This window comes from Taudactylus pleione, unplaced genomic scaffold (assembly GCF_031769625.1).
Source record: "Taudactylus pleione unplaced genomic scaffold, aTauple2 ptg000478l, whole genome shotgun sequence".
NCBI lineage: Eukaryota > Metazoa > Chordata > Amphibia > Anura > Myobatrachidae > Taudactylus > Taudactylus pleione.
In genome coordinates this window covers 1,540,026-1,555,946 of record NW_028284880.1, presented here as the reverse complement: position 1 = coordinate 1,555,946, position 15,921 = coordinate 1,540,026, and the positions used below count along the sequence as shown (strand labels likewise).

The 15,921-nt window shown below is 43.0% G+C and overlaps 1 protein-coding gene across 1 annotated transcript; it reads left to right on the top strand.

The window, feature by feature from the left end:
• The first annotated feature begins 4,710 nt into the window (after positions 1-4,710).
• FZD4 (frizzled class receptor 4) lies at positions 4,711-15,458 on the top strand. Its single transcript, XM_088449044.1, has 2 exons — positions 4,711-5,218; positions 8,730-15,458. The coding sequence occupies exons 1-2, from the start codon at positions 4,964-4,966 to the stop codon at positions 10,056-10,058; spliced, it is 1,584 nt and encodes a 527-aa protein (XP_088305170.1). The 5' UTR covers positions 4,711-4,963; the 3' UTR covers positions 10,059-15,458.
• Positions 15,459-15,921: the final 463 nt, after the last annotated feature.

Below are 15,921 nucleotides of genomic sequence, written 5' to 3'. Positions count from 1 at the left end.
CAGGTGCATTTTGGCAAACTTCAGGCGGGCTGCCATGTGCTTTTTACTAAGGAGTGGCTTCCATCTGGCCACTCTACCATACAGGCCTGATTGGTGGATTGCTGCAGAGATGGTTGTCTTTCTGGAAGGTTCTCCTCTCTCCACAGAGGAATGCTGTAGCTCTGACAGAGTGACTATCGGGTTCTTGGTCACTTCCCTGACTAGGGCCCTTCTCCCCCAATCGCTCAGTTTAGACGGCCGGCCAACTCTAGGAAGAGTCCTGGTGGTTCCGAACTTCTTCAATTTACGGATGATGGAGGCCACTGTGCTCATTGGGACCTTCAAAGCAGCAGATATTTTTCTGTACCCTTCCCCAGATTTGTGCCTCGAGACAATCCTGTTTTGGAGGTCTACAGACAATTCCTTGGACTTCATACTTGGTTTGTGCTCTGACATGCACTGTCAAGTGTGGGACCTTATATAGACAGGTGTATGCCTTTCAAATTCATGTCCAATCAACTGAATTTACCACAGGTGGACTCCAATTAAGCTGGAGGAACATCTCAAGGATGATCACTGGAAACAGATGCACCTGAGCTCAATTTTGAGCTTCATGGCAAAGGCTGCGAATACTTATGTACATGTGATTTCTTAGTGGGTTTTTTTTTTATTAAATTTGCAAAAATCTCAAAAAAACTTTTTACACGTTGTCATTATGGGTATTGTGTGTAGAATTTTGAGGACAAAAATAAAATTATTCCATTTTGGAATAAGGCTGTAACATAACAAAATGTGGAAAAAGTGAAGTGTTGTGAATACTTTCCAGATGCACTTTATATGAGGTTCAGGGTCTGGAGCGTGTGGGGGCATTTCGTGGTTCCCAGGCGCTTGTGGACTATTTTTTTTCTCCCTGCATAAGGAAATGACCTTTTGTACATACAATTGCATGTGGGTACCAGGCCTTTTCCTGAAATTCCTATAGAAGGCTTTTTGGCCCACCCAGACCAACTTTATGCGGGATGGCAGCTTTCTAGGTGCATTTCATGTAATCGGACAAATTCTGAACCCTCCGGTTCATTTAGGATAACCCCTTAACCATCATGTTCTTTCCCTGCCTATTTAGTAAATGAGTTGTAGTTCCTCCCCTGGAGCTGACACGTGGGGGACAATTCATTTAGCAGCAAGTTTGCGAAAGTAAGTTTGTTTCATGACACTCACATATATTGCGTGAATGCGTTCACCTGAGAAATGCGGGATTCAAAATTAAATTTCAATTTGCAGTACATGTGATGTTGTTCCTCAGCTTTTCTACAAGAAGCAGCCGAGGAGAGGCGCATGAAAAAGTGGCAATTCCAAAAAGGGGCAACTGAGATAACAGGACCATGTAGTATGCTACTAGTGACCACACGTAAATTACTGGGGGCTCTTATAGGGTGTCAAGAGGCTGAATTTTTTTTTTTAGTAAATGAAAGTCTTTCCAGCATTTTGGGGATGAGAATAATGTTTGCAGAATAATTTTTCAGTGTTTTTTTTTTAATTATTATTATTATTATTATTATTATTATTATTATTATTATTATTATTATTTAATACCAGTTTGTGTAAAGTTGGAAAACACTTTTACTTTTCATCAGAAAGTTAAAAAAACCCTATCCCATCATTATAACACCTCCTCATACCTGTCCTACATCATTTACACCTCCACATACCTGTCCCACATCATTTACACTTCCACGTATCTGTCCCACATCATATACGCCTCCACGTACCTGTCCCACATCATTTACACCTCCACATACCTGTCCTACATCATTTACACCTCCACATACCTGTCCCACATCTTTTACACCTCCACATACCTGTCCTACATCATTTACATCTCCGCATACCTGTCCCCACATCATTTACATCTCCACATACCTGTCCTACATCATTTACACCTCTACATACCTGTCCTACATCATTTACACCTCCACATATCTGTCCCACATCATTTACACCTCCACATACCTTTCCTACATCATTTACACCTCTACATACCTGTCCTACATGATTTACACCTCCACATACCTGTCCTACATCATTTACACCTCTACATACCTGTCCCACATCATTTACACCTCCGCATACCTGTCCCACATCATTTACACCTCCACATACCTTTCCTACATCATTTACACCTCTACATACCTGTCCTACATCATTTACACCTCCACATACCTGTCCTACATCATTTACACCTCTACATACCTGTCCCACATCATTTACACCTCCACATACCTGTCCCACATCATTTACATCTCCACATACCTGTCCCACATCATTTACACCTCCACATACCTGTCCCACATCATTTACACCTCCACATACCTGTCCTACATCATTTACACCTCTACATACCTGTCCTACATCATTTACACCTCCACATACCTGTCCCACATAATTTACACCTCCATATACCTGTCCTACATCATTTACACCTCCACATACCTGTTCCCCATCATTTACACCTCCACGTACTTGTCCCACATCATATACACCTCCACGTACTTGTCCCACATCATTTACACCTCCACGTACCTGTCCCACATCATTTACACCTCCACGTACCTGTCCCACATCATTTACACCTCAACGTACCTGTCCCACATCATATACACCTCCACGTACCTGTCCCACATCATATACACCTCCACGTACCTGTCCCACATAAATTACTCCTCCACATACCTATCCCACATAATTTACATCTCACCATACCTGTCCCGTATAATTTATACCTCTACATACCTCTCACATCATTTAACCCATTATTGAACATTTTAGAAAAATTCACCTGAAAGCTGATGTGTCTTTACAGGCCAAGTTATGTTATTCAAACCTCTCCAAGTGTGTGATTATTCATTGGGAAGGTTCTACCAGAGGTTCTGTACTGTGTCCTGACATTTTTAACTTTAAAATAAAGATTTTCCCTACTTTATCATCTGCACAGGGGGCTGTGCAAAAAAACCTGCAAGTTTCCTCAGAATAAACAATACGAGTTTGGAATTGAATTGCAATTCTCTGTGCGAGGTCACTGTAAGAACGACTTGCAGGATCCAACTCACACCTAACTGAATCCACCCCTGGGAGTGTAATGCTGGCCATACACCTGTGCGACCAGCATCAGATCAGATTCACCATCCGACTCCCCGGAGCTCCCTGGCAGTCCCGGTGGCATATTTATTGTTGTTCTTAGCACACGATCTGTCGTACGATCGATCGTGTGCCTCACGGAAAAAGTCTTTGAAACTACTTGAATGGACGCACGATGCATCGCATGCACAAAATAAACTGTACGATCTACACACAGTACGATGGAACATATGGGCTGCACATCTGATCATACGATCCTTTTATAGGAGCTGTGGGAGCGAGCATCAGATCGTATCTTACTCCAAAAATACACGATTTCCACAGGATCCATCGTAAGACTCGTCGAAAATCGGGCAATCGGCCCGAAAATCGTGCACTTGTATGGCCAGCATAACAGAGCCCATTTGAGAAGGCTGCTCTCTGCAATTAACAGATCAGGACTCAGGACCTGATTTTTTACGGATCTGTATTGGGATGACAGCGAAAATATGCTAATGTCTGCAACTGCTCAACCAGCATAGAGACGCCCACTACCGCTTTCTAACATCCGTGACACCTCGCAATCCTGCGTATACATTGGTAACATTGAGTGACATCGGACCCTCACGCACAATGACAGCAGCCCTGACCTGTCTCAGAAGTTGCACGCAGTGAGTACTCCAGCTGCGTAGGCCGTCACATTGGCTAATTTATGCACGCCCATGCAACGTTGTTCAATCGGACAGGCGCGCCTGCATTTCTCCAACCGCTCCCCTGTCACCAACCCCATACGCTGACGTCTCATCACTCACTCTGCAATGACTTTGTATCTGTGCGAGTGATTGCAGGCGCACTTTGGTGCATACGTATGCGCAGTACGCTCTGTCGACCGATCTGCGTACGTGGCTGCAATTACGATCTGGAATGAATCAGGCCCTCGGTCCAGATCAATTCAATAGAGAATAACCTTTTGTATTCTGCGATCGCGCATATGCGTGCGTTCGCTTTCTAAGTACGCATTGAGCGACAGAAAAAAAAGGGATGACGCACTGTGCAAACTGGCGTACTACTAAATGTGCATCAGCCCTAACTTACCTAGATGTTAGATAATGCAGATTTATATTCATAACGCCAAGGGGATGAGTGGCACCAGATGGCATACAAATCGCAGAAGCGCAGGACTGCGGCAGTGTGAACGGCTTGACCCTAATAGTAAAAGTAGCCCGCCAGTCCTTTCACACAGTGTAACATGAGTGCAGGACAAATACACACACAAACCTAAACCAGACCAAATCCTTAGGAATCCCTAAATTACAGTCTGTGTGGTTTATCTGATACCAGTGTGAAAGTCTCCAGGGAGAAAGTCCCTGAACAGCAGAGGAAGCCTCATTAACCCTTCAGGTCAAGCTGGAGGAGGCAGAGTTGGGAGGGTGGGGCTCCCCCTGCAGCACCACCAGGGTTAATAAAGCACAGTGCAGGGTGAGCTGAATAGAGGGAAACATGAGAACCTGCCTAAAGTCAGCCTCCATGGATACTGTATGTGGGATAGAGGCAGCAGCCTGCCCATTCCTCCCTCCTCAGGTCTCCTCCTCTCTCAGTCAGTACAGTTAGCAGGCACAGAGCAGCTCAGACTCAGAGGGAGACAGGCTGCACACATCTTCCTGGGAATATCATTTGTGCACATTGCTGGATTATACCCATCTGCTGGAGGTCTGCAAAGTGGAGTTTAAAAAGAAAAGTTGCAAAAAGTTTCTGCAAACTTTTTTTTTTCCTAACTAAAGAGGAGAGCTGCATTCAGACTGATCTGGTTGCTTTATACATGTGAGAACCTGGCTGCCTGGATTGCAGTTTTCAAGGGAAACCTAAGAAGATGGGAGCAAGGTCCAAGCTATGGTCAGTCCCTGTGTACTTACCTCTCCTGTGCTGCCTGATAGTGGAGGTCTGCTCTTTTGGAGATGAGGAGGAAAGGCGATGTGACCCTATCAAGATCACCATGTGCCAAAACCTTGGTTACAATGTTACCAAGATGCCCAATCTGGTTGGGCATGAGCTGCAGACGGATGCAGAGCTCCAGCTGACCACCTTCACCCCCCTCATACAGTATGGGTGCTCTAGTCAGCTACAGGTGGGTACCAGCTATCATTGCTGCAACAAAAGGAACATTGTAAAGCGCCACGGAATATGTTGTTGCTACATAAGTATATGTATAATGTCAATAAATAAAGTAAGGCCACCTGTGCGGCTCTACGGCTCTTGTGGTACTACAAGTCCCAGCAGAGCCCGTGGTTCCACTCTGCTGGAGAGCCACTGGTTGCTTACATGGATTATTATCACCAAGAAAAAAAAAAGTAACATCTAGGTAGCCCAGTTTCCTAGTTTTCCTAGCTGTATGACTATAGTTTATATTAAGCTGAATTGCTATGTGATACAGTGTATCTGTTATCCGTTTCCTGGTGGCTTGTGTCACATGAGCCATTCCAGAAAACCACCATTATATAATAATAGAATGTCATTTTTGTTAATGATTAACACTGGACTCTGTTTAGTCTGGCTGCTAAATAGTCACTTTTAGTTTCTGACCTGGCCCCAGGCTTCCAGTTGTAGCAAACCAGATTATTTCCATAACTTTGTAACGTTCCCTCACAAATCATTCATTTAACAGCTCAGCTTCACTGTAAGGGACGTTGCGCAAATTGCGCAAACTTTGCGCCAGGAGTGTGCTGCTTTACATTATCAGAGGGATATAAAATGACTGCCTGAGTGAAGGATGGAGAGCCCCAAATGCATTTACATTCCTTATTAACTTAAACAAAGGACAACCCAATCTACAGCATTTTACTCCAGATGAGTGGATGCATGGATTTCTTTGTAAGCAACTGTTTACAGTAAATATAGCGCTGATTGCATAGGTCCAAATGTAAAATAATTAGTTTCAGGTGAATTTGCATCACTGTTGCTGCAATTCTTTAGAAAAACACCTATAATTAGCATTGTACATTTGCAAATGGTGTGCATTATTCTATCATTGTTATTAATACGTGAATGGTGCAATATACAGAGACATAAGATGATGTTTTCCTAGAAGTGTCACAGTTCAGATTTAAAATACTAAAATAGCGCATGGGATGCTGCAATAAGGTAAAAAAAACTTTTTGGCTTGGCTATGTAGCTGGGCATATTGTTAGTGCGATCTACAGATCTCAGTGGTTAGATTTGTGAAGTAGATGTGAAGTTTAGGCTGGGGTTACAGAGAAATACAATGTACAGATGAAAAGTTGGAGTGCAATTTATAGTTGGAATGTTTAGAAGTGCTGTCCTTAGTTGGGGATTTTAGCTGTGTGTACTATATACTTATTGTTTATTAACAGTTAATTATATATTATCAAAGTGCGATTTATTGATGGACACTTGCTAAGTGCAATCTATAGCTTTGTGTGCAATCTCTACTTTGAGTGCATCATACTGTATGTTGTATACCTGTTGAATCCAATATAAACTTAGGTAGTTTTTCAGCGCATCCTATTGTTTGGGCACTTTTGGAGCGCAGTCTAAGTTGGGCACTTTTGGATTACAGTTGGTCAACTTTGGAGTGCAGTCTACAGTTGGGCACTTTTGGAGTGAAGTCTATAGCTGGCACCTATAGAATTCAGTCTATAGTTGGGCACCTTTGGAGTGCAGTCTATAGTTGGGCACCTTTGGTGTGCAGTCTATAGTTGGGCACCTGCGGAGTGCAGTCTATCTATAGTTGGGCACCTATGGAGTGCAATCTATAGTTGGGCACCTATGGAGTGCAGTCTATAGTTGGGCACCTTTGGTGTGCAGTCTATAGTTGGGCACCTGTGGAGTGCAGTCTATAGTTGGGCACCTGCGGAGTGCAGTCTATAGTTGGGCACCTGTGGAGTGCAGTTTATAGTTGGGCACCTTTGGAGTGCAGACTACAGTTGGGCACTTATGGAGTGCAGACTATAGTTGGGCACTTATGGAGTGCAGTCTATAGTTGGGCACTTATGGAGTGCAGTCTATAGTTGGGTACTTATGGAGTGCAGTCTAGAGTTGGGTACCTTTTGGAGTGCAGTCTATAGTTGGGCACCTTTGGAGTGCAGACTATAGTTGGGCACCTTTTGGAGTGCAGTTTATAGTTGGGCACTTTCGAAGTGCAGTGTAAAGTTTCTAAATGCAATCTATACTTAGGAACTCTTTGAGTGCAGTCTCTAGTTGGCTTTCTCTGCCTGTCATGCCAGTAACTGGTGCGGTAAGTGAGATCCTTGGCGTAGAGATGGTGGAGTGCTGCCTGCAAGCAGTGCTCCTCACTGACACTTTGCACACATTGTTGATATAAGGATTTCAGGTCTTTGTAAGAGTGACAAGCTGCACAGCAGGAATGTGAGGGCTGATCTGTTTGCTTGTCATTTTCTGCAGTTTTCTTTCTGTGGGAGACTGATTAGAGTCCCTGCTAATTTCAGCTTGTTAAAGAAACAGGGCATATTGAATTCCCCATTAGTGAGATCTCTGGGATAATTGCTTATGGAATGGGTGATAAAAGAAAGTGAGTAGTGAGACTTGGAGGAGTGAGAGAGGGAACTTTAAACAAAGAGACAGTTGAAAAGTTTCCAGATGGAGACTGTCTACTGATCCTAGTTTACCTTTGGGTGGGAATCTCACTGATAAGAAACATGATAATTCACAGCAGTTAATCAGACAAAAACACAAACAGTGTATGATCCAGTGCATTGCCAGACACAGGGGCTTTGGGATGGTTTAGGGATAAATGTTGTAAGTGGAAAGGTCATGCAGGAATATAAAATATATCAGTGTTACTCACTCAGGAGCTCTCACCAGTGTTTACCTCAGACTTGATTAGTAAAGTATTTAGTTTACATTAGCCCTTGTATTACATGTCTAACCCCATCCTTTTTATCCCTGCCATGGATTGTGCTCCTTAAAGAATGAGAGTGGGGTATTTAAGTTTCCCAAACAAAATGTCAGTGTTCAAAAAATGGTACCAGGTGCTGTTGCCAGTTCAAGTCAGGAGCTTTTACACGCCTGGGAACTTTAGTTAAACTATGTTGCCGTCCTCAGTGCAGGATAAAGTTGGATTTAACATCTTATGTAATTCATTTGCCAGTTTTCTTTTTATAAATGCTGGGTACACACTAGACGATTTCTCGGACGATATGCCGGATTGGACCAACATATCGTCCAGATTGCCTAGTGCTTATGCACTGTGTGCGCTTCCGCACGCCGACATCGGGGTTGTTCCGTCGGCCATGCATGCACAGCCGAAGGGGTTGCCCAGCTGCCAACGCCAGGACGGTTCATGGTGCAGGTGAACGATATATTGGGCGGTCTTTCACGGATCGTGCGGGGTGTACCGCCGGCCACCCGATATATCGTTCCGTCGTACCGTCGGGCGTTGTATTGGTCAGCCTCAGTCGTCATTTATTGGAAGACGAAATTACGTATCTTTAGAAACTATATAATTATATTAAAAAAATATAGTTTGTTACATTTCAAATGCTTTTTTCTGCAACATTTTAGGTAATTTTGTCTACTCTTTGTATGTAACACTTTACTGTATATGTTTATTCATTTTTTAATTCCTAATGTTCGTTTTTTTTTTCTTCTCCTTTTTTTAGTTTTTTCTTTGTTCGGTGTATTTTCCCATGTGCACCGAGAAGATTAACATCCCCATTGGTCCTTGCGGTGGCATGTGCCTTTCTGTCAAGAGGCGCTGTGAACCCGTCCTCAACGAGTTTGGATTTGCTTGGCCGGATAGCTTAAACTGCAGCAAATTCCCTCCCCAGAATGACCACAATCATATGTGTATGGAGGGACCGGGAGATGAGGATGTCCCTCTGCACAGCAAGACGTCCCTGCAGCCTGGAGAAGACTGCAATACATTTGGGCCGAATTCGGAGCAATACACTTGGGTTAAAAGAAGCATGAAATGCGTCCTGAAGTGTGGCTATGACGCGGGACTCTACAATCGCCCGTCCAAGGAATTCACTGACATCTGGATGACTGTATGGGCCAGTTTATGTTTCATTTCCACCGCATTCACCGTCTTAACTTTCTTGATTGACTCATCCAGATTCTCCTATCCTGAGAGACCCATCATTTTCCTGAGCATGTGTTATAACATTTATAGCATCGGTTATATTGTGAGGTTAACTGTGGGTCGCGAAAGAATATCCTGCGATTTTGAAGAGGCGGCTGAACCTGTTCTTATTCAGGAAGGGCTGAAAAACACAGGATGTGCAATTATTTTCCTGCTGATGTACTTTTTTGGAATGGCTAGCTCCATCTGGTGGGTCATTTTGACGTTGACATGGTTTCTTGCCGCTGGCCTCAAATGGGGACACGAGGCGATAGAAATGCACAGCTCTTATTTCCATATTGCCGCATGGGCCATTCCGGCAGTGAAGACCATCGTCATCTTGATCATGAGACTTGTAGATGCCGATGAGTTGACTGGGTTATGCTACGTTGGCAACCAAAACATCGATGCCCTCACGGGCTTTGTAGTTGCCCCGCTCTTCACCTATTTGGTGATCGGTACTCTATTTATAGCTGCTGGCCTCGTGGCCCTGTTTAAAATTAGGTCCAATCTTCAAAAAGACGGGACGAAAACAGACAAATTGGAAAGACTAATGGTCAAAATCGGGGTCTTTTCTGTTTTGTACACCGTCCCGGCTACATGTGTGATAGCCTGCTATTTTTATGAGATCTCCAACTGGGACATTTTCCGTTACACGGGCGATGATTCCAACATGGCAGTGGAGATGCTCAAGATATTCATGTCCCTGTTGGTGGGCATCACGTCTGGCATGTGGATCTGGTCAGCCAAGACCCTTCATACGTGGCAGAAGTGTTCTAACAGATTAGTGAACTCGGGGAAAGTAAAACGGAAGAAGAGGGCTGATGCCTGGGTAAAACCGGGCAAAGGGAACGAGACTGTGGTATAGCCAGCGGTTGCACAAAGTCTTCTTTCATTTTGAAAGAGAACGCTGTCATAAATCAAGTTTACTTGCTGTTACTGGAGACGTAGGTCTCCCAAGCCGCTGGTTAACCCTAAAAACTTCCTTTGGATGTACGATCTGCAATCTAATAGTGCACTGAAATTTGAGAAAAGGAAAGTTGGTTTCCTTTTGTCCTTGGTTTAAGACTTAAGGGCCGACCAAGAGGTAAAAACGAATGACCCCAGGAAGCTCAACTTTTACCAGCTCTGTGTGACTCCTTTGCACCGAGTCCTTTTCTGAGTAATTTTTTTAAAATATTTCGGTGCTGCATCAAAGCAAATGTTTTAGGTTACATTGTGGTAAAGTCTTAAATCTTGTACAGGATTGGAAGGCTGCTTCCCGAGAGAACCCGACTAAGGAACACGTCGACAGAGCAGCGCTAAGGCGCAAGGCACATTTCAGCCCACTGTTCCACGAGTGTTTTGCAGTGTAGCCCCACTGAGTGAACATTGCCCAAGGTGTATTTTAATAGGTTTAACTTAGTAAAAATAGAGGGGAAAAAAAAAGAGAAGCCTCTGAACACTGGAAGATGTTATTAGTGTTTGATTCTGGTGCCTCGTAAAAACTAAGATATTTTCATTTTTGGGTTGTTGTTACCTAACTAAATCACAGTTTATGGACTACAGGAATGTCTATTGTCTAGCACACTGATTCTAGGTGGTGAATCCTGGGTGATGTAGTCCAGGCACATTGCTGTTTATGGATTGTATATTCATATTTCCGGCTCTAGTACTTGATGGTTCTAGAAATCTCGAAATAACAGGTTTCATAACGGGAGATTTAATAGGAGAAACTCCATGGAATTCTCTGTGTTTAGTTCACAATGCACTAAAAGTGAAAATATATAGAAAATAAATAGGCTCCTATGGATTTTAAAGGAGTGAAAAACAATGCACTAATTGCTACCTGGCTCTGTATATAGAATAAGTATACTCTATGTGGTGCCTTTGTGAAATATAAGGTAAAAAACAAAGTATTATCATGTTGAACATTACAACTTCTATCTAGACTTTGTTCTCTTGTTTTGCTGCTGAAGTCAAATTTAAGTTAAAAAAAAAGTGCAGTGTGGTGGCAGCCATTTTGTGATCTGAACCTGTATTAACGAGAACGTGGCCTGTCATTGTGACATCACTCAAACCTTCGATTGAAATAAAATGGAGAAGTTGGCCTCGGCAACCAATCAGCTTCTGTCATTTATATAGCACAGCCTATAAAATGAGACATAGAAGCTGATTGGTTGCCGTGAGTAACTTCTCAATGTTTATCTCTCTCAAAGGTTTGATACATGTCACCCTGAGTCACGAGGCACAATTACATTAGGATGATTGTATACGTGGTGCCTCCTGCCTCAGTGATTTCACTGGTTCCAACTTTCTCAGAAATAGTCCACCCACAAAATAGCTGCCCCTACTTTGTATAAGGGAAAAGTGCCCCTAAACTACAGGTGTGTAAATCATTGTGACTGCCCTACTGACATTCTTCTTCTATTGCTGACCTTCAAAAGGCTTCAAAACTTAAGAACAACCAATACATAGCAGCCACCTGTCCATAATTCCTGAAGATAGTCCAAGGTTTTAAAAATGTATCCCTTATGATGTTATAATTTATAATTAGTGAACATGTAATGATGGAGATTATACTGCACTGAGATCTGCTTAAACTGCACTGTGCATAGCATGATTATGTGCACATTCCCTATAACTGCCCACTCACCCGGAATGTCTGGGAGACTCCCGAATTTCACACAGTCCTCCCTGACTCCATCGAGAGCAGGGCAGTTCTCTTTCCAGCGAAGCGGGCAGTGCCTTGATGACGCGTTTCGCATCATTGGGTTAGCTCTTGCTGTGTGAATACCGATTTAAATTTATATATTACATCGCACAGTGGTGCCCTAAACAGATGTAAATCAGGTCATTATGGACCCACTGCCTGCCAGAAAATGATGCAGATTATGGGGTCTATTTACTAAGCAGTGTTAGGAGACAGAGTGAAAAGTGATAAGGTGCCAGCCAATCAGCTCCCAACTGTCATTTTTCAAACGCAGCCTGTGAGATGGCAGCTGATTGGTTGGCACCTTATCACTTTTCACTCTGTCTTCTAACACTGCTTAGTAAATAGACCCCTATGTCCCTACACAGAATAGGGGGGAGGGGTTCCGTGATGACGTGAGTTATGTTATTCCCTCCACTTGCCCACAGGAACCTTTTGGAGTGGAGTTGCAAAAATAAATCAAGTATGACCTTCCTGTCAGCAAAGTGCCCTTGGGAATTATTTTAAAACAAGTAATCATCTTACTTATGTACTTTAACCTGATGTCTTAACCCCTCCCCCCCCCCATATATTTTTCAATAGAAGCAGTTGTACTGATTCAATTAAGTAAGAGTGCTGTGGGAAGCCTTACCCTCCCACTGGCAGCTTATGGATGTACAAGCAGAAATCAGCAACCATAGTGGCCTGATAGATGCACAGCTTAATTGAATGTGCCCCATAGGCTGAACTTTGAACTCACTAAGAGTATACCTGCTTTGCTTCATACGTGTTTGTAGTTTAAAACAAGAATCCGCCTTGTATAAAGTCTTTTGTAAGACACGAACGCCACACCATCCCCCCCTCTAAATTTCTTTTGATATGTGATCCATACAGAGTAACATAAGATTCTGGCAGTTTTTATTGCTAAAGAATTTAGTAGCTAAAGACTATTTAGTCACTTATTATATCATATTCACATAGGTGTCTTTTTTAAATGAATGTGCCTTTTATAAAGGGAATAAAGAGAGAGGGAGCATTCCTGTGCAGGCAGCTGCGTCGTTAATCAGGAGATGTAAGTCTAATAATAAATGAGTCAGTAAGGATTGGAATATATCATGAATACAGAGTATTTTTGTATAGTAATTGTCGCTAGCACAACAAACATTGCATGCGGCTCTGCTGAGCTCTTATGCACAAGACAGACAGGTCACAGACTACTGGCTGGGACTCACTGGCTGTTGGTGTGACTCCCCTATTTGAATTTTGGACTGTGCTACAGCCCCACCTCTGGAGCCTCCACCAATCATACATTACCAGGGAAGTCCAGGACCAGAGCACTGTGTCCCTCCTGGAGCGGGTCATGTTGGGAGGTATGGTTAAAAGTGTGTTTTGTTGCTTAATTTGTGTTAGATCTAAGGTGGAAGACTATTGCTAAAGGTGTTTGTAAGGCTTATTCATGCCGATCCGCTAATTGGCGCTTTTCTCACATGTAAGCGCGTTAACAGTTAGGTCAGTGATGCAGTTCTCCCGCCATTGCGTTGTAAAATGTTAACACCGTGTTTACATGTCTTGGATTGAACCCAGGCCGCATTGTCACGTCCTCCGCCTGGTTGCATTGATGAAAGCACAACCCTCACGGCGAGCGCCATCAGCCCGCGTTCGTATTCATGCGCTTTATCACTTTCCAATGCATATGTGTGAATGAAACGTAAAGTGCTTATGTCGCCTGCACATGAGGGTGGCTGATATTTTGGGGTTGCGGGCCTGATTCACACTTGTACGCTAATGCCCCCGCTGCGTAGGTGTACGCAGACGATATGCAAAAAAATATGATAACGTCGCGGACGGCGGGATTTGTTTTGAGATGCTGACAGGGACCATCGCAAATGCAAGCAACTCCGTACTAATGCGCATTCGCAGACGCAGATCCTTTGATAATCGGCCTTCCGGAGTGACTCTGTGGTTGCGCAAAATGGACACAGACAACAGTCGAGACACGCCTGCATTTTTGGTGGCACACCCCGTTGCCTCCCTCAAACGGCCCTTAACTGTCAATCACTCTGTGAATAAAAAGTCGCTGCTTGCGACTACAGTGATGGACTCAGACGCATGCACATACGCCCGATAATCGTCAACTGCAAAAACATCGACATGGAGTACAACTCAGAATTACGCCCTGCACCCCATAATTTCAGTAGGAACCAGTAACATGATGTCACTGATTCAAAGTTAATTGATAAACCACATTCTCCAATATATTGGTTCAGCCCATACTTGACTACCTATTTTTATGACCTCCTCGTAGGTGGCTTGACCACACAATTCTTGCCATCAAGACCCCAGGGAGCCACAAAATGTCTGACTCCACTGTGTGTAGGCGACGGCGGCACTTTTACAAAACTCTAGAGGTCTTTGTTTTGTTATCTTCCTTCTCTAACTAAATATCAGCAACTTGTACACCATGATATTATTTTTCCCAAAATAAAACAATAGGCTGTTGTCATGGCAGCAGCAAAGACCTAAAATGGCCGCCAATTCCACATGGCCAACTTCTGTTACCGTTTTGCTCCATGGTTCCTGCAGTTCAACAGTGCTGTAATATGTTCTTGAAGCCCTGGTAAGCTTCGTGAAAAATTGTTGCCAGACCATGTAAAACCCTCTGTTGCTTTAAATCCCAAGGAATAGTGCCTACAAATGGCTTTTACGTGCTATATTGACACTAATTGCATATTATTATTACATCATCCAGTTCATGTGAATGTTGAGTTGGTTGTTTTTTTTTGTTAAAAGGAACAATTTACTTTGTTGGTCATTATAATGGTTGGAATTGTAATTTTGTTCCCCAAATATATGAGGTCAGTGCTCTTTTCATTTGCTTGTAATCGAGCATGACCCCGTACATCTCCGGACAGTAATAACTGCAAAATATGTGTTACAGTACATCTGGTCATTTGTAGCAGCCATACAACAGTACGGGAGGCGCAGTACGATTTTAGGAGCAAAAGAATAAGTCGTGCTACTTGGAAAAAATAAAAATAAAAAATTGTTATCTGACACAAAAATATGAGAACTTGTGTTGTACTGCCTTAATGAAAAGAGTCATTATTTTTCACTCGCAAATTTTTGAGTTGTGCCGAAACATCACTTGTACTTATTTAATTTGACAACACGAACTTCGAAATTGTACCGTGGAATCGCACAAGCTGTTTAATACAGGAGTTGTATTTTCTAGGTGTAAATGTATCAGTGTGAAATAAAAAAATAAAATAAAAAAGCCTTGTGCCTTAGACGTCTAGCGGGGGCATCAATTCTAATTATTTCTGTTGAAATGGAGTTGTGCCTATTACCCGCCTCATCCAGATTATACCCTACTGACGAAACAACTCCTGATACATCGACAGTCAATTCCCGGTACAAGTCATTTACTCATGTTAGACATGAATTTGTGAACCTATGGAAATAGACACTGCCTTATATGGGTGTTATATTTTGTATATGTCTTTAATGATATGTCTTGTAAATTTCTAATTTATCACTGTACAAATCCTTTTTATATTTAATTTTTTTTATCAAAAGAATAAAAATAAAGTACATTTTCATCTGCTTATTACTGTGTTCTTTTATGTAAAACTGTGCATTACTATAGAACATACTTGCCGACTATTACATTTTCCTCCCCGGGGAGGTGAAGTATGTGGGCGGAGTTGGGAGCGGGGCCAACCGGATTGCATCATTAAGTCCCGCCTCCTCATGATAATTCATATGCATATTTAAAATAGGGGGCGGGGCTAAATGACTCGATTCTGATAGAATTGTGTCATTAGGCCCCACCCCCAACGCTCAGTACCGCCGATCCCCACTAATTTTCTCCCCATTCTGCCCACTTCACTAGGAAGTGGGCAGAATGCAGGAGAAGTGCCTACCCTTTCTCGGGTGCAGGGGGTTACCCAAAAAATCAGGAGCCTCCCGCGAATTCCAGGAGGGTAGGCATGTATGCTATAAAATATATAGGGGGGAATTCAGTTCAACACAATGGCTGACATCGCAATGTACTATGGGA

Coding starts and splice junctions, on each gene's coding strand:
- FZD4 (XM_088449044.1), top strand. CDS start 4,964: ATGGGAGCAAGGTCCAAGCTATGGTCAGTCCCTGTGTACTTACCTCTC. Junction 5,219..8,729: donor GGTGCTCTAGTCAGCTACAG/GTGGGTACCAGC, acceptor TCCTTTTTTTAG/TTTTTTCTTTGTTCGGTGTA.